This window comes from Pieris rapae, chromosome 14 (assembly GCF_905147795.1).
Source record: "Pieris rapae chromosome 14, ilPieRapa1.1, whole genome shotgun sequence".
In the NCBI taxonomy this organism is placed as follows: domain Eukaryota; kingdom Metazoa; phylum Arthropoda; class Insecta; order Lepidoptera; family Pieridae; genus Pieris; species Pieris rapae.
The window spans coordinates 1,927,950-1,952,813 of record NC_059522.1 but is presented as its reverse complement, the minus strand read 5'-3'; the positions used below and the strand labels follow the sequence as shown (position 1 = coordinate 1,952,813).

At 35.1% G+C, this 24,864-nt stretch overlaps 1 protein-coding gene across 1 annotated transcript in view; it reads left to right on the top strand.

The window, feature by feature from the left end:
* LOC110999413 (fatty acid synthase) overlaps positions 1-22,662 on the top strand; it is a 32,182-nt gene extending 9,520 nt beyond the window's left edge. Inside the window, exons 12-40 of the mRNA XM_022268447.2 lie at positions 148-317; positions 618-769; positions 2,051-2,234; positions 3,073-3,221; positions 4,461-4,645; positions 6,234-6,353; positions 7,193-7,302; positions 8,731-8,921; positions 9,505-9,653; positions 10,243-10,488; positions 11,005-11,119; positions 11,433-11,675; positions 11,745-12,179; positions 12,378-12,527; positions 12,671-12,783; positions 13,520-13,670; positions 13,931-14,102; positions 14,498-14,610; positions 14,973-15,131; positions 15,964-16,136; positions 16,217-16,363; positions 16,739-16,945; positions 17,586-17,676; positions 18,198-18,330; positions 18,815-18,965; positions 19,143-19,290; positions 20,087-20,263; positions 20,446-20,548; positions 22,058-22,662. Of these exons, the coding sequence (XP_022124139.2) occupies positions 148-317; positions 618-769; positions 2,051-2,234; positions 3,073-3,221; positions 4,461-4,645; positions 6,234-6,353; positions 7,193-7,302; positions 8,731-8,921; positions 9,505-9,653; positions 10,243-10,488; positions 11,005-11,119; positions 11,433-11,675; positions 11,745-12,179; positions 12,378-12,527; positions 12,671-12,783; positions 13,520-13,670; positions 13,931-14,102; positions 14,498-14,610; positions 14,973-15,131; positions 15,964-16,136; positions 16,217-16,363; positions 16,739-16,945; positions 17,586-17,676; positions 18,198-18,330; positions 18,815-18,965; positions 19,143-19,290; positions 20,087-20,263; positions 20,446-20,548; positions 22,058-22,605 (5,185 nt within the window). The 3' untranslated portion in view covers positions 22,606-22,662. The remainder of the gene's footprint in view (positions 1-147; positions 318-617; positions 770-2,050; positions 2,235-3,072; positions 3,222-4,460; positions 4,646-6,233; positions 6,354-7,192; positions 7,303-8,730; positions 8,922-9,504; positions 9,654-10,242; positions 10,489-11,004; positions 11,120-11,432; positions 11,676-11,744; positions 12,180-12,377; positions 12,528-12,670; positions 12,784-13,519; positions 13,671-13,930; positions 14,103-14,497; positions 14,611-14,972; positions 15,132-15,963; positions 16,137-16,216; positions 16,364-16,738; positions 16,946-17,585; positions 17,677-18,197; positions 18,331-18,814; positions 18,966-19,142; positions 19,291-20,086; positions 20,264-20,445; positions 20,549-22,057) is intronic.
* Positions 22,663-24,864: the final 2,202 nt, after the last annotated feature.

Here is a 24,864-nt window from a genome sequence, read left to right as displayed (position 1 = left end):
CTTAGTCTACTTTTATTAGTCCCATTATAATTCCAATTTTCCAAGTGTAAAATTAAGATTTTATACCCCTTAATGGAATATTATTACAAAAAATTTTAGTTACATGTCTGTTATGTGAAAAAAAGTGAAACATTTTTTTTATTACAGATGTCGCCGCGTGCTAGAGCCCAAAGGCGTGGATATTGTGAGCATTATCACGTCACCAGATAAAACTACCTTCGATAACATCCTGCATTCCTTCGTCGGTATTGCCGCTGTACAAATTGGTCTCACAGATGTACTATCCTCTATAGGAATCTTCCCAGATAAAATTATTGGTATGTATAAGCAGCGGTATGAAAGGATTAAGAATATATAGGATGAATAAAATAATGTTTAAAATTTTAAAAAATCAACGCTGTATACTATCTTTTTGTTGAAATGAAACGGACTTTATTATTATTATAACCTGAACGCCAATAGATCTCTCTACGTGCCCAATAAAATACACTTTAGCCCGTTTGGAAGCAAGGTAATTAATGTTGCTAGGAACTCAAAAAACTTAGGGGATGCCAAATTATAAAGTCTGTTTGTATATGAATGAAAAATAAATGATCTGAAAATTATGTCGTACCCAGGTCACAGTGTAGGCGAGTTGGGGTGCGCTTACGCCGATGGCTGCTTCACTGCGGAAGAGATGATCCTGTCTGCATACAGCCGTGGTCTTGTGTCCGTTCAAACGCCTTTTATTCGAGGCTCCATGGCTGCTGTTGGTTTAGGATTCACTGAGGTACAGAAATAAATTTACTAACGTATTTATTGTGTCATCGAATGGCTCTAGGGGCCACATGTATACACCGTCAAAAAAAAATCCACCATTTATCATATTTCAATACTACCGCTGCAGCGAGTAGGTGACCGCTCGGCAGGTCACTGATCATGATCAGATTAAGTCCACCGTAGGAGAAACACTGAATCAGTGCAGCAGGATGACCTCCAATAGGCAGCGGTGGCGGAGCGTCGTGAAGCGCATCACATCTGCGCCTTCTTCTTCTACTACATAGCGATCACGACCGCTCTGGCAAGAGCGTACCGAATGAGAAGAAGAAGAATCATATTTTGATACTACATAACCTAAATATTAAGGCTGCATTAAAAAACAAATTCCACGTGTTTGAAATTTCAAATGAGTCAGTCGGTAAGGTGACGGATTTGATAGAAACATGTGATTAAAAAAAAACTAATTTAATTGTCATTATTTTTATGCTGTTTCAATTATCATAATTAAAGTATATGAATTTAAAAAGTTATACCAAAAAAATTTACATTATTTTTAAAATGTCCGCCCTGTAAAGTTTACTATTTGTCAGATCCGTGACTATTCTACGACTATGACGAAACACGTGTGTCTGTTTCATTGATTTTTTTAATATAAGTGCTCCAGCTGTTTTTCTACTAAGTTTAATTGCACGTGGTTTGTAATTAGACATTTTTAATATACTTTATTCTTAATAGAAACTAAGCAAGTAATAGCCATTAAGATAAGTTAAAAGCAACCTGCTTTGTTGATTATCCAACCTTTTAACAAAATTTAATTTTCGTTTATCGTCTAAATACACCAGGCATCCCATCATTCCATTTGTCCAACGTTTCCGGAGAACGGTTTTTGGCCAAAACTCACCTATGACCAGATTTAGCATTCTGATAAACCAACGGGGTCTGGATATCCATAGTTGCTCCCCTCACACTTTAAAATCGAGTTTAGAGAGAGTTTTAATAATTATATTGTTTTATTATATGAAAGTTTGCCTATAAGTGCTTATCATAAAAAATGTACCAATGTAACAGCGTGACGAGCGTTGGCAAGCTTTGAAAAAATAAATAAAAAAAAGTGACGTCACAAAAAATGACTTGTTCAACACCTTCCTAATCCAATTCATATGTGCTTCGTCTTCGTTATGGTCAAGTGCAAACGTTCTACAGAAAAAACAGCGCTTGAAGTATTAAAGTTCATTCTAGTATACAGACTTCCCAGACGATTAAGAATTAAAAATAATAAATACCTTCTCAGATCTCGAAATTGTGCCCACCTGAAGTCGAAGTGGCGTGCCACAATGCATCAGAATCCAGTACAATCTCAGGTCCAGCTGAAGTCATGAAAGAATTCGTTGAGGCTTTAACAGCTAAGAACATCTTCGCTAAAGAGGTTCCCTGCTCTAATATCGCGTATCACTCACGTTATATCGCAGAAGCAGGTAATTTAATTATCTTTTTAAAATCTTTTGATTTAAAAAAATAATTTTCTTTCAAAATATTTTTTATAATAAGTTCAATCTCTCTTCATCATAGCGTAAATACAATTTTATAGTAAGAGACCAATTATACGTTAAAAGAGCATACTTGGCCTGATAATGACTTAAGGTGTAAGATGAGGAAATTGTATTCGTTTTTACAACAAACTCCCAAGCGAAATTATAGAACTATCACTAGATAAATTCAAAGCCCTTGTTAAAAGTAAATTAATTAATAAAGCCTTTTATAAATGTGACGAATATTTAAATGATCCTAATCCTTGGGATTCATTTGCTCCAGTTCAAACAATTTGTATTAAAAACTTGGCGATTGAAAAGAGTGGCGGAAAGTTTCTTGCCAGTTCTTCTTACCCGCTCTACGCCCTTGACTTGCGAACTGGTTGTAAATGTAAATTTACAATTAATTTAATTTGTTTTTCTCGACGTTTATAAGTGTACATGTTTACCTATATGAATAAAGATATTTCGATTTGATTTGATTTGATGAATGCGATCGCTTACCACGCTGAGTGTGGTTATTTGGCAAATGCAGCCCAAGTCTCTCCAACATTTTGCATTATATATTTTACCTCCAAGGACGTTAAAAAAATGTGATAATAAAGACCCTCCTTACGTCTAACTTGTTTGTATCCCACCATACCCAAGACAAAAAAATGTGCACTCTTCCTCCGAACTATAAGAGAAGATCCTCGACAAAACTAACCACTGACTGGCACGAAATCTCCAGGCGAGTAGGTAGTCTTATTTGCAGAGGTTTTACATAATCTTTCTTGGCTTCCAGGTCCAGCATTACGCCAGTACTTGAGTGAAGTTATCAAAGATCCGAAGCCACGCAGTGAACGTTGGCTCTCAACCTCGGTTCCAGAAAGCAGATGGGGAGAGGATCTAGCTAAATACTCGTCTGCCGAATACCACACGAACAATCTGCTGGTAATTTATTTTTTATTAATTGTAATCAAATTTACAGTATCCTTTAACTTTACAAAATTTAATATCTAATATATTGTTATGGGTTTTTAACTACAAAATAACACAAAATAAACACATTTTAAAATATTTATAACAAACCTTAAGCTAAGTAAATACTAACATGCATTAACTAATTAACTAAACTTATAAACTAAAATTAACCTTAACTAATAGGTTGTGGGCGCCAGGAGGATTTTTATATTTGGGTCATCCTACCAAAACCCGCGGTATTATACAGTAGTGTTCACAACACAATGACACTTTCTTCATCCAAACATTCGTTTTATGAATATTAAATTTGAGGGCATTTCATAAAGCTAAAAAACAAACCAAAAAAAAAATACATTTCAAATACGAAAACAAAATTAAGCCACAAGATAATAATAAAAAAAAACATACCCCTCAACACAGTAATAACACTGGAACCAGAATTTTATATAACACCAAAATGTTAATATTAAATGTGTCACCGACACGTCCAATTATCGGCAAACATCGACCGTGTCTGTCCTCTCGTTCCTACCCTCTTACTATCACAATATGTAATTCTCTTAGCAAACTCGTCAAAATTTTTTTTGTTCGTGAAATTTTGTGTGCATATTGGTTTGATCGGACAACAAATAGATTCTATTTTTCATCGATGTTAAGTGTGGTCGAACGAAAATTTTATTTTTTATACATACAACCCATAATTTTCAACCCTATTTTCTATTTGGTGAATTTTGGCAGAACCAATTCTAGCAATTTATATAGAATTATTCTTGAAACTCTGAGGAGGCTTTTGTGGAGAGAAAAAGAAGCTCAAGTATAAAAATTTTATTATGGCGAAACGATGTTCGCGGGGACACCTGGTTTACAATCTAGCAAAAATAATTGCTAGATTGACTTAAGGTCACCGAAACTTCCACAATAACTTCTGATAAAAATAAAAATAGATTTTAATAATGTAACGTAAATATTAAAACAAATCTTCTACTGCCATTACCCAAACCAAAAGCGTAGCGTAAATTACTAACAAATGTTAAAACAGTATTGCAGTAATATTACGTAAGGTAGAAATATGTGCTTTTAACTATATTTTGCATCAGTATAACCTATTCATCAAGCATCTATTTAGGTCATACCAGGGACTGATGTCTCGGGTTTTCCCGGGATTACTTGAATAGATTATCACTATTATCAATAGATCTTTTTCAACAGAATCCAGTTCTTTTCGAAGAGACATCTCGACATATTCCTGCTGATGCTGTACTTATTGAAATAGCCCCCCACGGTCTACTCCAAGCTATTCTCAAGAGATCCTTACCCGAAACCTGCAAGAACATTCCTCTTACACGCCGAGGGCACGTTGACAATGCAAGATTCGTGTTGGAAGCTATTGGACAGTGAGTATATTATAACATACCATTTATGTTATATATGACACTTCTTTAATTATAATACTACTGATTACTATACTCTAATACAATACTACTAACAATAGAATGGTTAGTAGTATTAACTACTTATTATGCTATACCCAATTTTTAATTTAATATTAATCGGATCCAAATCTAAAGCTTTTTTGAAGAAGATTGGTTACAACGGTATTATATATTCAAAAAATATCTTCATACAACTTTATTTGGCTGCTTAAATTTTAGAACTACTCTTTCGTGTCTTTCTGTCAAATTGTTTACCAAAGTGTGATAAGTGACAAGTAAGTACTTTATTTCAGTGATTTAAATGTATGAATTTTTTGGGAGTAGGTCAGAATTCTGAATTTAGTGGTTGTACGGTTCTTGGGTCATCAGGTGCTTTAAATAATAGACGATCGTCTTTCTTTACATTCACTACTCCCGTATAACAATAGGATATGAGCGAATTAATAGAATGATAATTGCCATACAATTTAACAGTAACAACATAAAAAGAGAGTGCCTACGTTTGGCTATGCTCTCGGGGTGTAACTCCCAGGATTTAGGAAATCGTCTTGCTTATAAGTGATCCAAGTCAGGGCACGCACATACAGATTAAATCATCCCGTTTGTATATGAGCAAAATGTACGAGTCTTGGCACGTATAGGGAATCATCATGCTTACAAAACTTTGAAAGCCTGAGTGAGCGGAATATACAGCCTTAACTCGTACAGTGTACACATCGTAGAACACATCAACAAATGGGCAGTAGGCTCATCTGATAGTATGTGATACCGCCGCTTATGGAGACTCTTAATGCCTGCGAGTCTTTTAAGAATTGGTACGCTCTTTTCTTGAAGGATCCTAAATCGAATACATCCGCAAATACTACAGTAGACTGCTGGTTCCACATAGAGGTGGTGGTAAAATGGCCTTTAAATATGCTCAATTGTGGAAGGCTGCCCTCGAGATGACACGTGTGGAATTTCGTGTTTTGCCTCGACATCATTACGACGATGAAATTCAGCATGGTATTCAAACAACTCCTATGAAACTTCTCCATGGTAAATGCGATAGAAGTGAGTCTATCTCTAAGCGTCACGGGATCAAGCCACTCGGAAACTGAAGGGTCGTCGACGATTCGAACCGCTCCAAATCGAACCCTCCCTTGGCTAATCTAGCCTTTCCCTCCAATCGCGAAACTGAACGTCGTTGAATATGTCAAAGGCAAGTATTCTGATGCTGACTATGAGAAGAGTGACTTTGGCAAAGGGAGTAGCGATGAAGTGTCTATTTTGTGAAATCACACATTTGAGGGTTTGTCTTTTTCCGATTAAATTGGACTACATTTAGACCACGTTAGTCCAAAGAGTGACACGAGACTCTGAGACTCCACGAAGCGGAGTTTTGACTTCGAACACAAGTTAGTTCCTGCCAAGCCAAGCAAATATCTGCCGGCCTGTCTATATTATTTTAGATAGAATAAAAATAATATTATTACTACTACTATCTTGATGTATATAATACAAGGTTAATATATTTTTAAATGATTTAATGGATCATTGCGATTCACAGATTGTTCATGGAGGGCTATAACCCTAAGATCCACGCGTTGTACCCTAAAGTCGAATTTCCGGTGTCTACTGGTACCCCAATGTTGGCCCATCATGTTGAATGGGCCCATACAGAGTCTTGGTAAGTTTACCCATGCATTGATGCAGCTTTTTTACAAGAGTAAGACATAAATATCAAATCGAATATGTCTTTTATATTCGAGATTCATTTTAGGGCGATATCTCGACTGAAATAATTGTTTTATTACATCTACATTTTAAGACCTTTAGAAATTATTATTATTAGGGATTAAATGATGTTTATATGAACAAAGAGATCCGTATCACATTGTACCAAAAAGATAATGCCGGAACCAAATTCCTTGTGCGGACTAAATAATAACTAAAACATTCTTTCCTTTGCGATTATCGGTTCACATTCGCCCTTTCTAGTTTCATTCTGGTTTTAAAAACACTTTTGCAATCTAAAACGCCTCAAAACCCCTACCCGTCCTGCCCGAAAGCACTATGGATAAGATCGAGAATTTAAGAAGATAATACAAACATCCTTAGTGATTCATAACGTCATCAGTCTATCTTCTTAATAATATATATAAATCTCCTGTCACGATGTTTGTCCGCGATGGACTCCTAAACTACTTAACCGATTTTAAATTAAATTGGCACACCGTGAGCAGTCTGGTCAAACTTAAGAGATAGGATAGCTTAGATCTTTAATTCTAGTCGCAACTTTATTTTATTGAAAATTATTTATTTATTATTTAATACAATTCTAACAGATGGCGCTGTGTTAAAAGTACCAACATTTCACAGACACAGACAGCTATCTACTTTTCATATAAGTTCGCCTCCCGTTTCCCTTGAATAGTTTACTACTTTACTATGTAATAACAATAACCTTAGCCACAGCAACGCTTGGCCGAGTCTGCTAGTATATTATAAAAAGGTTATATGTTTCAGGACACTTCCTCTATTCAAAACGGATGATCTTAAGAATGCCGCCGCATGTAAATTCATTATATCTGTGCACGATGACGAACATAAATATCTTCAAGGACATGTTGTCAAAGGTATTGATAGTATCTTGTATATTAAGCAAAAAATTTAAGTAGAATTGACTGAAAAATATCTTCATCGAAAGCTATTTTCATATTTGTAAATAAGTAATGACTATTAATTAAAATTACTATGCTGAGCTTACATGACGAATGCATTTTTAATCAAACAGTTATTTATTTGCCAAAAATAAACAGTTAATAACGGACTCGTTTGTTGAAAAAACTTGTATTTAGTTCGTTTTGCATTCACCTGTTTATAGTTGTATGGTAGACGAGCCAATCCTCGGTTATAGTGAGGTTAACACAACACGTGTAAAGATGGTTTAGTAATAATCCAGTCCAGGTGCTGCAACCCTATAACGTCTTGGCCTCAGATTGCGATCGTTATAAGACAAGTACAGTGGCGTAGCAAGAGGGGGGGGGGGTCTGTGACCTTTCTACAACAATCTACAAACAAAAAAAGGCCCGCATAAAAATTTCTTTTCAGTGATTCCATTAGCACTAGCTCAGCTCTATGTACATTTCGCGGATTCCCGCAAAAGAGCCTGACGCTGTCGTGGAGGATTCCCCGTCCCATACTCGCGATCTTTTAATGTATGATGTCTTTTATCATATACGATTTATTGCTTTTTTTTCGATCAACCACCACTTCCGCACCGGGGGCCACCCAAGATAGCTACGCCATTAGACAACGAGTTGATAACATAGTTTCCTGACAATGTTTGCTTTTACTGTAGGACAGTTTATTTATTTATTTGGATATCAAAATAGATACATGTTTACAATAAAAATAAAGTTAAAAATAAAACATAAAATAAACACATTGGATGTATCCACAATCGGTTTCACCAATATAACCATATGATACAAACAAAACAACACATATATATGGAAGAGTTAGGACATTAATAGATGTTTTTTTTTTGTTAATTGCACATAGAAAGAAAATGTATGTCCTACGTTTAAGCCACTGTGCCAATGCTGTTTCTGAAAATTGTTTATTTCAATTGTTTATTCCAACCAGCCTCCATAAGATAAACCACTCCTTATATGGAAATTTTATTCGTTTTTACAACGAACTCCCAAGCGAAATTAGAGAACTGTCACTAAATAAATTCAAAGGCCAAAGCCCTTGTTAAAAGTAAATTTATCAATAAAGCCTTTTATAAATATGACGAATACTTAAATGATCCTAATCCTTGGGATTGATTTGCTCCAGTTCAAACAAACAATTTGTATTAAAAACTTGGCGATTGAAAAGCGTGGCGGAAAGTTTCTTGCCAGCTCTTCTTACCCGCTCTACGCCCTTGACTTGCGAACTGGTGGTAAATGTAAATTTACGATTAATTAGTTTTTCTTGACGTTCATAAGTGTACATGTTTATCTAAATCAATAAAGATATTTTGATTTGATTTGAATATATGTAATTTAAATTTCCAGGCGTGAATGCCTACCCATTTGCGGGTGCACTCACATGTGTATGGGATACGTTTAGTATGGTGTATGGAGTGGGTCGTCGCAGCCAGTCAGTACGTTTTCGTGACATGCGCTTTACTGTGCAACCTCTGATCTGCGCCCAACAAGTTCTATCCCTAAATGTCACCATACATCGTGGCACAGGCAGGTTTGAGGTAACGTTAATAATTATAATAAATTAAATTTTTTATTGTTTTTTTTTTAATTTTTTTTATTGTTTCTCAAATTTTTAAATCAATAAATGAGTATGAGATAACCCCCGTAAGTAGCCAAGAGACACTTGTGTTGGGGGCTGGGGCTGACTCGCTACTTCCCTTATCTATACCAATTCTAAAATGAATAGCTATAAACTTAATCTATGCATGCGTGTTTGTGTGTGTAGATGTGCATGTGTGTGTGCTGTGTGTGTTTGTGTGTGAGCGAGTGTGTGCACGCTGTCAAGTATACAATTAGGCCTGTCTCAAACTAGCGAATTTGCACTAAAATGTGCTCAGTTTCCTCATATGTTAGAGTTCTCAGCCAACCTACTACAACCTTCTTACAATCATACAAAACTCTATGATGAAGTCGGAGTTTAGAGTCCATTTGGTTGTAAACATATGCAGACTGACTCACGTACTGACGGCTTGCAAAAATTGAGTGAATCATTGCGGAGCTACTCCGTCTTCTATCCCGGATTCTATCTATAATAGCTTGGTTGAGACACAATACTTTTTTTATCAAATTAGGTTATTTCAGGTGTCTACTAAAAACTCAGAAATCGTAACCGGTTACATTACCTGGAATAGCGAATGTGAAACCGACATCACCAACCCAGATGACCAAGAATTATCTCTGACATCTGACGATGTCTACAAGCTGCTAAAGACCAAAGAGTACAATTATAGGTAAGAAACAAATATTTAAATAAAATATAAAAAACCAGTCACAACACTTTTAGTTGTAGTTGTATATACATCAGATTTCTGTATCTGTTTCATGATCATTTGTCAATCTAGTCGGCAAGTAAGTTATCAGCCTCCTGTGCCTGACACACTCTGTCGACCTGTGGGGTCTTAGGCAAGCCGGTCTCCTCACAATGTTTTCCTTCAAGTTAATGTTAAATCAGTGCATAAGAGAAACTCATATGATACAAAGCCGGGGCTGGAATCTACGACCTTAGGGATGAGAGTCGCTCGCTGATGACATCAGCCACACACCAACACATCTCAAACAGTTTTTAAGAGTAATTATTATTTGGGTATCAAAATCCGTTTCAGCTATAAATATTGAAATCCATGAAGGCGTGCCCCGCTATTCCTCCTAACCGTTTATTGTATATGTGTGCAAGCTTCCATCAATGTTCAGTGTTATCGGTATACACGCACACTACAATCGCTCGGATCAAACTTTGGTTGGTTTGCCCCCAACAAAAAGTTGGTGGGGCGCGTCTTCGTGAATGGCACTATATCCAGTCAAATAATATCTGTTTTTTAGTGGAGACTTCCGGAGCATTAGTAAAGCGTCAACGTCGCTCAGTCAAGCAAAAATTGTATGGAATAAGAATTGGGTGACGCTGATAGATGGTTTGATTCAACTTAACATGTTGAAGAAAAGCGTCGGAGTTTCGGAGTTGGAATTTATTCGCCAAATCGATCTTAATGTTGATAAGATACCCAAAGATGATAGTGATGACAGTACTCTTGTAGATGCTTGTGTCTCAGAAGTTTTGGAGGTTTCAAGGTGAGATTGAACAACAACAGAGTTAACGAATAGGAATAATGGATGCTTGCATATAATTCATTCAAAAACTACTGGACCGATTAAAGAAAATCTCACTATTCGTACTGATGCGATAGAGCTACACAATTATACCTACACCGATAATTCTACGATTAAAAAACATTTAAATAATATACTTATTTAAATGTTTTTTAATCGGAGTCGGAATAGGCCCAGAAGTAAATGAGATCCAGTAATATATCAGATATCAATAATTTAACCAATTTTTAATAATTATGATATCTATTTCTCAGCCAGTGTACAAACAAATAGGTCTATCTCGATAGAAATTCTATTTATTACATGTATAACATACTTCCACCATTTACTGAGAAGATCAGCTTTAACTGACTCTAGACTCGAATCCGAAGTCTAGGTTTGGATTTGTTTATTAAAATGAGAAATATGGATTTTCAAATAATAAAGAATATATAAATTTGTTAGTTCAAATAGTATTTTGATAGAAAATATTTCCAGATGCTCTGGTGTGACCTTCCATAACGTGAGGTTCCGTTCTCGGCCAGCGAGCAACGACAAAGTTTCTGTAAAGGCCTATAAATTTGTACCCCATTTCCCAAAGGGGCTGAGTAACGTATGTATTTTCAACATTCACTATACGTTATTCGACAAGACGACGATTAAGGAACGACAGTTTCTTTGTTTAAATCAAATCAAATCAAAAGCATTCTTTTAGGTACCACAATATACTATATGAAAGTGAAAAAAATTATACATTAAATGCTTCTAATTTTACATTTACCGTCAGTTCTAAAATCTAGACTCTAGAGCATAGAGCGCAAGTGAAGATCTGGCAATAAACTCTCCGTTACTTTCCGATTCATATTGCATGTAGATTCTTAAAGCAGAAACTGAATACATATGTATTTACCAAAAAATTATTACAGGAATCGTCAGCTCTTGCAGTGTTCTTCCAAATAGTTGCTGAAAATGTTAACAAAAGCACAATAAATGTAGTAGTTGTTAACGAATCTGAGTCTAAATATAGCGGATTGAAATCTGTCGTTGAACAAATCCCTGATGTCAAAGTGAACCTTGCATGTATTGATAAGAGAGATCTTCTCAAACTGACCAATATTGATAATCAAGTTGATGTCTTACTCCTCAATGACTTATCGTCTGATGAATCTGTAAGTATAATTTTAACTAAAGAAATCAACATCTTTCTAACCTTTATCTTATGACACAATTTTTTCCAGCTTACGGAAGCCCTACACAACATCCTTCCACGCGATTTCTTCATCATTAACAAAGAACTTTCAGAGCCAAGGCAGAGACCGGCTTCTCTCTTCATCCCTGTGTCCTCTCACAAAGTACCCAATGCCCAAATTCAACTTGTAAGTTGGCGACCAAATCAATCCCGTTCCATTTCCAGCGCAGTTACAGTCCATTCTACTGAAGACCTTGCGTTATTAAAATCTAGTCTTTCCCTACTTCCTCCCGGACAGAACCTCTTGATTGTGTCCACATACCCGAAAGTCCCAGGTTTGTCAGACCTAGTGAAGCAATGGAGCAAAGCCAGCATTGGGTCTAACAAGAAGATATACATGATTGAAATAAACAACAAGGTGTCCAACGAGCAGTGTTTGAACGAATTGCCACCTCTGAATTTGACCTTCAATGTATTAGATCACGTAAGTATTTAGGTCAGTGAATATTATACAAGGTTGTTCGTACCGTAAACGATGTTTTGCATTTAATTTCGCTGGTCAATATTGCTGGGTCAAAAACAATTGTATAATTTTTTAGCAAAAAAAAATTTGTAAAATTCTCTAATTGACATAAATCTTATTTATCTGGATGTGTCGATGACTCTATAATTATTTAACCAGGGTATTTGGGGAGGCAAGTACTATCTTCCCTTGGAACGTCAGCTGGAAAGCAAGGGTAATGCGATACTCCAGATTTCACACGTTGGAGACATCGATTCATTGACCTGGGTCGAATCGTCTGAGCCGACTGGACCAGGGATTAACGTGAAGGTTTGTAACACAGTTGACTAATTAACTATTGTGCTATGAGAAATCCCGTCCTTTGAAAGATATGATATAGGTAATATTGCTGCATCTGTCGTCATCCGTGATCATAAATGTCAAGAGGAATTAATACAGGATTTTGTTTGTAGGTACACTATTCTACCCTCAATAGCCTCGACACGAAGAGAAGTATGGGAGCAATACCCATCGATTTTGATACGGATTTAACTTTTGGAATGGACTTCAGTGGTGTAACGGAAAGGTGTGTATTTCTTGACCTGCGCTATAAAACACAGTAACTATTTTCGATAGAACTCCGGAACAAATCTTTTTAACCAAGCTAAAAGTAAAACGTAGTCTGGAAGTTGTAGCTCGTGGGAAAGACAACACCTCTTATGAGCTTGTAGCCAGTAACTATAGGAATTTTGTACTTGTAACTATTGAAATTGTCTCTAGGTCTCTTTAGGTCCTCTGTTCTATGGTCATTTTTAAATCTATTAGGCAAGTAGGTGATCCTCCAGTGCCTAACACACGTCCTCGACTTTTTTGTCCTAAGACAAGTTGGTTTCTTCACGATGTTTTCCTTCACCGTTCGAGCGAATGTTAAATGTACACATAGAAAGAGTCCATAGGTGCACAGCCGGGAATTGAACCTAAGATCTCAGATATGAGAGTCGCACGATGAAGCCACTACGCCAACACTGCTCTATTAAAATTGTTTACTATAAGGGTTACGAGGCAGAAAGGGCTTTTTGGGTAACAGCCCAGGGTCCCGAGAAAACAAATTACCCAGTATAGGCGGTAGGCGAAAAAAATCCAATCAAACAGTTGGAATTTCAGAGATCCATCAAACGATCGCGTCTATCAAACGGAACAGGGAATTACCCATCGCTTGCTTTCGATCGGATCGTGTGCGTCTTTTACCGGGAACTTACCCATAATAGCCGTGCCAATTATAGTCTTAATATAATCTAACACATAATATATACATTTTTTAGTGGTGTCCGTGTTATGGGTCTTGTTAAATCGGGTTCCGTGAGTACAATGGTGCGAGCCAAGAGTGAGCAATTGTGGCCTGTGCCAGCCCACTGGACCCTTGAGGATGCCGCTACCGTGCCATTGGCCTACTGTTTAGCCTTCTACTGCTTGGTAAATGCTTTGGTGTAGTATTTTTATTGTGCTCTTTGTTACTAAAGATTTTAAAGGCGATTCTAAATCTTAAACGTTTAGGTTGCTGTAATTTTACCGAATTTGGGATGCATTTAAGATGATGAAACTCGGATGTAGCATATCTGAAATATCGTTTACTATAATTGATGTTGTCTCTTGAACCTCATAAAATTAATTTATAATCGCAATAATACATCGAGTTGACTAATATTTTTATAATAATTTCTTTATACTTTTAGAGCACTAAAAGCCGTCTTTTACCTGGTATGAGCATCTTGGTACACGGTGGAACAGGTGCATTGGCGCAAGCTGCAATCTCCATTGCCCTGGCATTTGACTGCGAAGTCTTTACCACCGTCAGTGATTTGAAGAAGAAGCAGTTCGTTAAGAAGCTCTTCCCTCAGTTGCAAGGTATGGTTCACCTGTCTACGATCAACCCCATTTTTTTTGAACTAAAAAAATGTTTCCTAGAAATATTATAAATGGTAAGCTAGTAATATAACATTCTCGTTCCCCACAAAGTACAATAGGTCGTAATCACTTACATTCTTTATAGGGAATAGATATGTTAGATTTAAAAACCCATAAATAAGCCAATTACAGGTTTCTGTTAGTCAAGCGTCGTAACCCCGTTAAACCTTATGTTTTGAACGATTAAATAATGTTGACACTTAGCTTTGACAAAAGAGTTAACTTAACTACTGCCTTAACTATTTTTTTAAAGCAAAACCGTATTATACAAATCAGGCATTTGAAGAAAAAAAAAAATATAACTCTTTCATGTTTCTATGATTTTTTCTGAACAGACGACCACATCGGTAACTCTCGCAACCACAGTTTCGCTGACATGGTGAGGTCTGCTACGAATGGAAGAGGTGTCGACATCATCATCAGCTGCGCGAATAAGGAGTTCAAGAATGTAATTATTCATTTAAAAGAAAAAACATTCGATCTAAAACAATTTCGATAACTATTGAGCTGAATTCCTTTGTTTTCTACTTTTTACTTTAACAAAAAGAACCTAAACTAAACTAAACCGATAGATAGTTTTTTATGCTTAGACCTTAATATCAATTATCTTTTGAGAGTCAAATCATTATGTCTAATGATAAAAAACGTAAATTAATTTTCGGAATTCGGAAGAATTCATCATCTTTGGATACAGTATAGTAAAAGATCAATTCCGTAGTTTTGGAATTAAATACGTCACGTATACGTCAAACCTATTCGCAATTATTTGAAGTCGATTTAATTTTTCAAAATTATTTCATATATTTTCAGATCTCCATAGGATGTCTCGCCGAGTACGGCGTGTACTACGATGCCAGTTTGCTGATTGAGCGAGAAAACTTTACCCTCGGAATGAACAACTTCACTAAATGTCGCTCCTACGTCACAGTCGATATTCGCAGCATATTCCAGACTGAACACGATATGAAGGTAAATTTTGTTATTAAGCATCTTCGTCATCATTTTCCTTTCAAGCGTTGGTGTACGATCTTTTCTTAAAGGACTCTTAGTCGAATTGGTTCTGAATCAGTGGGCAGCTGGTATTTTGTATTCCCGTATTGACGTCCAATGTATTAAATTCAAGCTTTGAAAATTCTAAATAACTAAGTTTTTAGGGTTTTAGATTTCTGTATGTGTATGTATGAGACACGTCGTCGTCTTAGGTCTAAGGCATTTATTCATTTGGAAACTAAACAGATATATACAAGAAAAGTTAAAAATTAAACACAAAACAAACACATTGGATGTATCCACAAAAGGTTTCACTAATTAAAAAATATGATACGGGCAAAAGCAAAACAAAACAAAACATGACAACACAAACTTTATAAAAACAAATAAACATGTAGCTGTAATAGAAAAGAGATACAATAATTAGGACATTAACAGTTGTTTTAAATTATTAAATGATGCAGAAGAGGAGTGCGAAAAAGGGTCGATGTTTTAACAGAATCTAAATAGAACACACCCTGTAAATAGGCTCGCGGAGGCTGTAAGGATAATGTGTGTATTTCTGTAATAAATAAATAAATAAAATAAATACTTATTAGGAAATTGTAAGAAAGGAGAAATTACAAGAATGTTTATACTTATTAAAGCCCATCTCGCATGTACAATTTATATTCAAGCAGTTACTACGACTCATTAGTCAACAATATTATACATTCGACTTGTATACTTAGAGTTCGATTCTGAATATTATCCTAAACGTATAATTCACCAGTATTTAAATAGGAAAATCTGATAAAGCACCATATTCCAGCGCCTGCAAGTGCTGGTAAGCGAAGGAATAGCGCGTGGCTACGTTCGTCCTCTGTCCCGGGTATCCTTCCCGCCCAATGAAGTCACTCGTGCCTTCCGCCTCTTGGCTGCAAGTAGACATCGCGGCCGAGTGCTTCTTGACATGCAGCAGCCCATTCCTGATATAAAACCTAGGTAACAATAAAAACTATATATCTAATTCTTTTTATTTTTATTTATACTTTTTATTAAGATATTTATTATCTTATTTTCAGACTTCAAATATCACCCGATTCATCCAATGTGATCATATCAGACGACGATGTATTGGCGATACAGCTGGCCGATAGACTTGTCGCACAAGGTGCTAAGCAACTGTATATTCAGGCGCCTTACAGTAATGCCTTCGTTGTCAAACAGAGGTAAGAAATTTAATCTAGGCTCTAAACTTCTCTAAGTATGTTACTGCCATCTGAAACATCTTACAGCGAAATTTTTGAAACTTTTTTTAAATATTAAAAACAAAGTAGAACTAAAATAGATTAACAATATTGATAAAGTTTTTATTATTATACTTATAAATAAATACTTATAAGAAAATAAATTGAACATATTTTTGTATATTATTAATAAATAAATTTTAATAATTTTAATTAATATCCAACAATTCCAAATAATAAATATATGCCTTGAGAGGCCTAATATTGAAATATATAATAAATATTGGTGGGTATGTACAACTTTATATATTCTGTTATATGTCCATATGTCAAAATGAGATTGTTCTGTTTACATAGGTCCTGGCAAGATGCTGGTATACACGTTGTCATTGACAGACAAGAACTCTGGAACAATAAGTATATAGACTTCCTACTTAACAAGAGTAGTGTTCTCGGGAAAATCCAGATTATCTACATGATTGTCAGCAAAGCACAGAAGTACAATGACGTCACATATTTGGATGCATTGGATTCAGCCTCTAGAAAATTAACACCAGCTGTCGAGTAAGTTTTATATTTCCTATATCCTTACGCCAACATGTGTTAAAATTTAAAAGAAAGCAGAAGAATTTAATAATAAATCTCTAAGATGACAGTGCCGTAAAAACTAATGCAAAGTAATCATCATGAATTTTCTTATTTTGTTACTGTCCTGTGCTGATTATTCAGAATGCATTTATTTGTTTTTTTTTTGTGAATTATTTAATAACTTTAACATGCTCTAGCACTATGAAATCTTCTCAACCTGTCGAAATTAGTAGTAGAAAGTAGTAGTAGTAGGGCTTGGGACTAGTTCTGGGCAGGCTACTTCTAATTACTTTGCTTTATTGATTTTTATTGATTTAAAATAAGTACTGTTTGATGATTTGCTTTTTAAAATAGAGAGGTGTACGCCGGCTTTTCTTTCGGCCTACACCCTCTGTCTTCTTTGTCGATGAGTAGGGATGCCAACAGGTTCGAATTTAATGACGTGTAATAAGTGATACCTTGAGTTTATTTTTTACAACAAAAACAAGAAATCCTGGAATCCTACCGACTGTTACTTGTAACATCAATTTGAGGTGTAATTTTTCATACTCGTATTTTTGTTTACAAGCTTGTACCTAAATAACACATATGTAAAGACATTCTTTTTATATTTCAGACATCTTGCTGTTATCGATATTGGTAACCACATAGACGTGTGTCCCTCTAAAAATAATTTAACTATCATCAAGTCGCCTGAACTTGAATCGGTAAGTATTTTTTTTATGTTGAAACAACAGTTCGAATAATGTACCCTGGCATACGCTGAAACGTGCTTAAAAATTTCTCGACTTTGGATATTGAGGAAAATCGGCCTTTCAGGGTAGGACCGCATAAGACGGAGAATAGTACAACTAACGACGCGACATTATTTGATTTTGATTAACCACTGTAGAACTGTCTACTGTAATATTGTTAGTAGGTCACCAATTTCTAAACGTGATTGATCTAATAAATATTAATAGTCACCTTTTTATAAAGATTTTCTTTAATACATTTATTGTTCTTACGTTTTCGTATGAAATAGAACGTGATACGTCGCGCGCGCGTTTTCATTGTAACAATATTTTAAAGTACTGTGGCGTGGATTTTAAAAAAAGATCCGAATTTTATTCTATCTACATTGATGGCTTAAAATCTAATACAATCAAATCAATGATTATGCATGTACAAAGCTTTTCTTAATTTTAATTTTGCCAGTTTCAAACTTTATTTTGTCTTGTTGACTCAGGTGCAAAGCTTGCTGTCATTTAGGTCGGTACTGAATGTCTTGGAAGAAGGATTGAACTCCAAGGAGCCTGTGATTGTAGTGCACCCAGTTCCTAAAAAGAAGTCTTTGTTGGAAGACATCGCTGCTATTGCCAGTATGTCATTTAAAACAATGTTTTTTAAATATAACTGAATATAATTTTATTGAAAAAAACCATTACAGTAACTACGCAGTAATCTACGTTTACTATAGAAGCATCAAAGTACCTATTGGGTACATCCGAAAAGTCGGCACTTTTTCTTGTCTAAACGCTTTCTTTTCTCTTTTTGTGTTCTGAACTCTTTTCGTTTATTAACTTTGTTTCTTCGGTAGAAACTTTAATGTACCTAAAGAAGTTTCCTTTGTTTCCTTACTGCCAAGCCTAGAAACTATTATTGTATGGTGCCCGCCTCACGCGCACCTATAACTTAGCCTTTTCTTTACGATTTTTTTATCCAGTCTACAAGTGAGTGTACATAGACAGAAAATCCATTGGTGCACAGCTGGGCATCGAACCTATGACCTCTGGGATGACATTTGCACGTGAAAGCGACTAGGACAACACTGCTATATTTTAAATCATATTTTTTAAATTCCAGAAATCGATCTACCGAAAACACTAGAAGATACACTCACGCTTCAGGAATTATGCAAGGATACTACCTTACTATTCCCATTGAGAGAATACTTGCGGGACCAATATCGCATCCTACTATCGCAAGAAGCTATTCTAGATCTCTCTATAAGCAAGTGAGTTGTATTTTTTTGATTATTTCTGATCCATTTTCACGTGAATGAATTATTGTTACAAAATTGTTGACATGCATTTTATATCATACATTCTTATTCTTTACACTGGCGTAAGACTAGTACAATCTAAAAAAAAATCCTAATTTGCGTCACAAATCGTGTATAATTTATTTTTAGGATTAAAAATATAGAGGAGAACATGTTGGACGCAACATTCAAGGACGTGAAAGGGTTTGGGCAGTTTTACTCGTACGTAGATGTAGATGAACTTCGAAGTACCACAGAAATGGTTTTCTTGCCGTCGTTAGTGCAATCGGCTGCTGTGGTAAGTTTACATTTATAAACAAAAAGTGGTTAAAATTCGAACATACTTGTCATTTTGAAGTTTATACTTCTTTAGGCGCGTTGTGAAAAATTGATGAGAGTGAAATTTTACGATGCGCGCGCACCGTGACACAAAATTAACAGAATGAAGTTAGTGGCGCATGTTGGCACGCACGCAGCCTTTGTTCACTGTGTATTTATATTTATAATATTTATCCACATGCTTTGAGTTTCTACATTTAAAACACGTGTTTTCATTATACAAGTCTGAATTATAGTCAGAAATGATTTAAATTAAATATTAAAATCAATACTAATTAAGATATGATAAGGTTAGGAAATGTTTATATAGAAGAGTTTTAAAAGAAGGAGCCAATCGTATAGAGTCGGACAGCCTATTCCACAGCTTAATGGCAGAAATTCTGAATGAATTGCCTATGAAGGATGGACTGTGGGATGGAATTTAATCTATGGAAGAGCGTAGCGTTTAGTTAGACCTAAGATTTAAAAATGATTTTTGAGAAAATAAGGGGTATTGGGATTGAAAAGAATTGAATATAGAAGTAATTATTTTTCATACGCTAAAGAAGTATAACTTCTAACGCGTGTACATAAGTACACACACTCTTTTTTTGATCATTGAAATTGTTATTATAATAAATAGCATAGTTTTCAATCACTCTTTGCACTAAAAACGTTGGTGCACTACTAATATATTACGTATGAAACCGCGAATTTAACCACTAAAGTGAGTAATGTTTTTGCGTTTCATTTACATTTTTATATTTTTTTGACAGATGGATGACGAGTTTGACGCGAACCAGAATTTCATGTGTCTCATACCAGGTTTGGAAGGTCACAATGGAAGATTCGAAGTCTTGGCTGAAAGACTCAAGTTGTTCGCTTTAGTACTGCAACCGGGTCTTGCGCATCCTGAAGAAACGCCTCAGGAAATGGCAGCTAGATTTGCAAAGGTTACATTTTTAGTTATTTTCATAATCTATTCTTTTCTTATAGTGAAAAAAAAACACCGCAAGCAAGCTGAAGTTCGCTTCTGACAGAATCGATTGCTCGCATAACATTACATGTAATAGTTAAGATCATTTGAGCACTATTTCAAACTGTTCCGGTTATATTAGAATATTGTTTTTTACAGACTTTAATTAAAAGAACCGCGATCAAGGGTCACTTCTACCTGTTGGGGTATGAGACAGGTGTCATAGTGGCGCTTGAGATGGCCAAAATTCTGGAGGAACAAGGTAAATTTCATTTGGATTTATTTTAACAAACTTAAACCGAATAAGAAAACACTTTTTACTGGATTAAAGTATAAACTTATAATTTTTTAACATAATTTCCGACGTTTCCGTGGTTTACAGCGTGCGTGGTCACGGTGACTGAAGAAAAAAGGTGTTGAATGTCAAAAATTCAACTCCAGGGAAATAAATACAGATAATGTAACTTTTTCTACAGCTATGATACTTTTTGTAAAGCACGTGAAACGTCGGAAAAATTTGAAATTATGTTGAGTCTGACTTGAAATTATTGTTATTGATATGATTATTCAGCATTCGAACATAATTTCGTGGCTCTGTTAGGCGCACAGGGATTGGATACTGTAACCTCTTTCGGAACATTAATATTGTCTGTCCTCCTTCATTCATTCACAAGTTTTAAAATCAGATTAATTTACCAAATTCCGACCTAGAGAAACCAATCTTCAGGCAGTTCGAATACTTCGCGAATATACCACATGAAAACTACCTATCCAGTTTGACATGCGGTAGTCAGCTAATAAATTACAAAAAAACACATAGTTAAATCTCATACCAATTGGAAGTGTAATACTTTTGCTGTAATTTTACTATATGTATATGTAATTTTTATTTAAATTTAAAAAAAATTGTTGTTCATATAATTTAAAAAAGATAGCCTGTTACACAACGTCGGGCCCACGCCCCACAGGGGGAAATTTGATTGTTAAGAGGGGCAATTCTAAAATGGACTCCTAGTAATTTCATCCTTTAATCTGTCATTTAAGTCTGTTTATGAACAATTTAATTTTTAATATGGAGGCATAAAAAGGATTTGGCAACACTGCAATGTAACTAACATATACTGTAGCTATCAGTGGCGTAAATACCTTGGGTGGCACCTGGTGCAGATGTCGGTGGTGTCACCCCATCGAAAGTAAAAAGCAATAAATTTCATAACATAAAGGACATGGATCAGATCGCGAGTATGGGACGGGGAATCCCCCAAGATAGCGTCAGGCTCTTTTGTGGGAATCCCCGAATTCTACATAGAGCTGAGCTAGTGCTAGTGGAGGAATCCCTGAAAATGAAATTTTTATGCTAGCATTTTTTTGTACGTAAATTGTTCTTAAAGTTGAGAGACCGGGTGGGTGTCACCCCAAAAAAGGTGAAACCCGGTGTGGCCTAACCGCGCCGCACCCCTTTTGCTACGCCACTAGTAGTTATTACATATGACGTGGTCTTTAATAAATAAAATAAATTACGATGGTAAATAGAAATACGTAAATTTACTAGATAATAAGAAAGTCAGCCGTGTTTCATGTTTTCAACTCGCAAAGTTGCGTGAAGCTTGCTCTTCTGATACTCTTAAGATGTTGTCTGAGAGTTGAGTAATAGAAAGACCACTTAAGACGTACACTCATATCTTCTATAATAAGTACAAAGAGTTTGTAGGATACACACAAATTTGTTCATGTGTTCTCATTTAATATTAAAATAATTGTTATTTTTCAGATTTAACGGGTACTGTATTCTGCTTGGGTGGAACTCCTGAAGAAATGATATCAGAAGTCAACCTTGTTCTCAACCAATACAAGTCCCAAGAAGACCTACAAGACGACCTTATAAGACACATGCTGCGAATGAACTTAAGCGATAAAACTGTTCAGATAGATTTGAAGGGCACCTGGGAGGAGAAAGTGTCCTCATACGTCCACAACCTTATTGGAAAAGTGCCTTTGTCCTCACAATACAATCAAGACTACATAAAATGTGCGTACACACGGATGAAGCAAATCCAAAAGTATAAAGTCCAACTTACTCCCCTTAAATCTCAAGTGATATTCCTCAAGGCGAAGTTGGCAGTACAATCAAGTGATTCGCTACAGAAATATTCAGAGAAACCCGTTCTTGTCTATAATTTGGAGACTTCATTGGCCAATGTGTATAGAGATTTGCGGTGCACGGCAATCGTTAATCGGCACTTGGAGCCGAAGGTTTTGCAAGACTTTGACGAATCCAACCTTTGTATCACCTACAGTTTGAAGTCCAAAGATATTTGATTTTGTTGTTTAAGTAAGAAGTGGTGTATTAACGGATTAAAGATTTGTTGCATTTGATGATTTGTTTCAATTTTGATATTTTAATTAATATAAAAGTATTTAACTCCCTATATTATTAAATATTTATTTATTACCTAAACAGTTGCTACTAATTCGATAGAATGTCAAAATAATACTTACACTAATTATCTACATAAAAAACAATTATATTTATATGCCTAACACTTATAACTAACAATAAAGCAAGCAACTCTTGTGAACTCCGTGAGGTAGACCTCAGTAGAAATTTTGTTAATCAGTCTCCCCATTATATCCATATTATGAACCCGACCCATATGAATCTTAAATAGATACACTGCCACAGCTAGTTCTCTTCTGAGACGTAGCTGGTAACCCACCATATCCCAGAATAAACAGGGTCGGGTAAATACGCAGATCAAGGGAAACACTTCATACAGTCTAGTAGGGTCAGCTGGAGTTATATTAGTATTTTTAAAATATGTATATAAATATATATTTAAAGAAATACTAATATTATAAGAAAGTATGAAAGTATTTTGCGAATAAAATTTGAAAAAGACTTATTGAAACTGTATTATAGGCGAGTTCCATTTTAGAGACATAAAAAACCCTTGAGTTCTTGCTTCAGTGAAAAGCTCTTGGATTATCATGATTTTCTTATTGAAGACATGTTAAGACTCAACTCTAATAATTATTGTAAATTATAATTAACGTAACAAAATTAACACCGATTTGATAAATTATAGTAAGGAATGAAAAGTGCCTTTATTATCATTTAGTTTAAGTTATTTTTAGATTTTCAGGCTTGCATTAATCATTTACTATGGACAATCTAACCTAATCAAACAGGGCCGACTGTTGACGTATAACTTTTGTAACCTGCTTTTTTTTATTTTTGTTGTGTATGTTTTTCAGGAAGGTAATAAAGTATAAATAAATAATATATTTATACAATGTATGAAAATGTATTTTGTAGTATTTTTTTTTTTATAGAACAGGGGGCAAACGGGCAGGAGGCTCACCTGATGTTAAGTGATACCGCCGCCCATGGACACCCTCAATGCCAGAGGGCTCGCGAGTGCGTTGCCGGCCTTTTATTTTATTTTTATTTTATTTTATTTAGCTTTTATTGCGTAAAGGCTTATGTCTTAATTATTACGCGTCTGTCGTGCCGAATCTTCACCGTTGACACAGTTAAATGTTAAGATTATATTATATCAAGGATTATTAGTGGCGCCATACCACAAAATTTATAGTTTATTTTTATTACCATTACTGGTATATTACTTTGTCTTTCATTCACTGGCTAAGCCAGGGGTTTTCCGAAAAATTTATTCTTTAGGATTGCAGAGTATTAAATAAAAATATAAAGCCTTTTAATGCTAGATAAAATTAAACTAATCGTAGTAGAATTTTTAAAAGATAGTAAATTAGACTAGCTTTTTAACAATCTAAGGTTATCTGTACTAAACAAAAATATATATTTTCTTATTAGCTGCAAGGACAAGCTGCATCAAGCTCAATCCAGCCATTTACATCATGCGGCCATCTTGTGAGCGGTCTTCTTCTGTATCGTTTTAAATTATTTCTTCCCCTATTCCTGTATGTACAAAATGACGTTCAGTTTTCTCACAGAAAACGCAAATAGATTTAGAATTGTTAGCCTGTGTTATATGTATCTAGTTTTACGAATTTCAGTTGACAACAGTAAACGTCGTGGACGCTGAGAAGAAAGCGTTTTTTTTGATAGAATAACAAGTAGGATCGTCATGAAACAAGCACTGACGCTGATTGTTCAACAAAAATACTTTTATTATTTTATATATATCTTTAATAAGGAATAAACTTATTAATAAGGCATACACATTATGCACAGTCAGGTGTCTCTAAATCCTTAAGATTTCCTAGCTTTGAATTGATAATGACCTAGTACAGATCAACCATGAATCAACTACTAAACTAAAGATACAATGAAGGTATCACCGAGGAAGTTAAGCCAATCCTTCCTTTTTATCATTCTGTGAAACGTGTAGTTCATAAGCTCATCCAAAACACAAACGCCACTTAGAATCAAAGGAAAAAAATTACTACGCTACACACAGTTTTAATTTCAAACTTAAAAATCGTGGATAGAAGTTGGTGTGTTTGTTGCCATGGTTACGATATTTATATAAAAATAATGTTAACTGTGTTAATAAATAACGTAATTATTTATTTACCTCAATAATGAGATGGTTG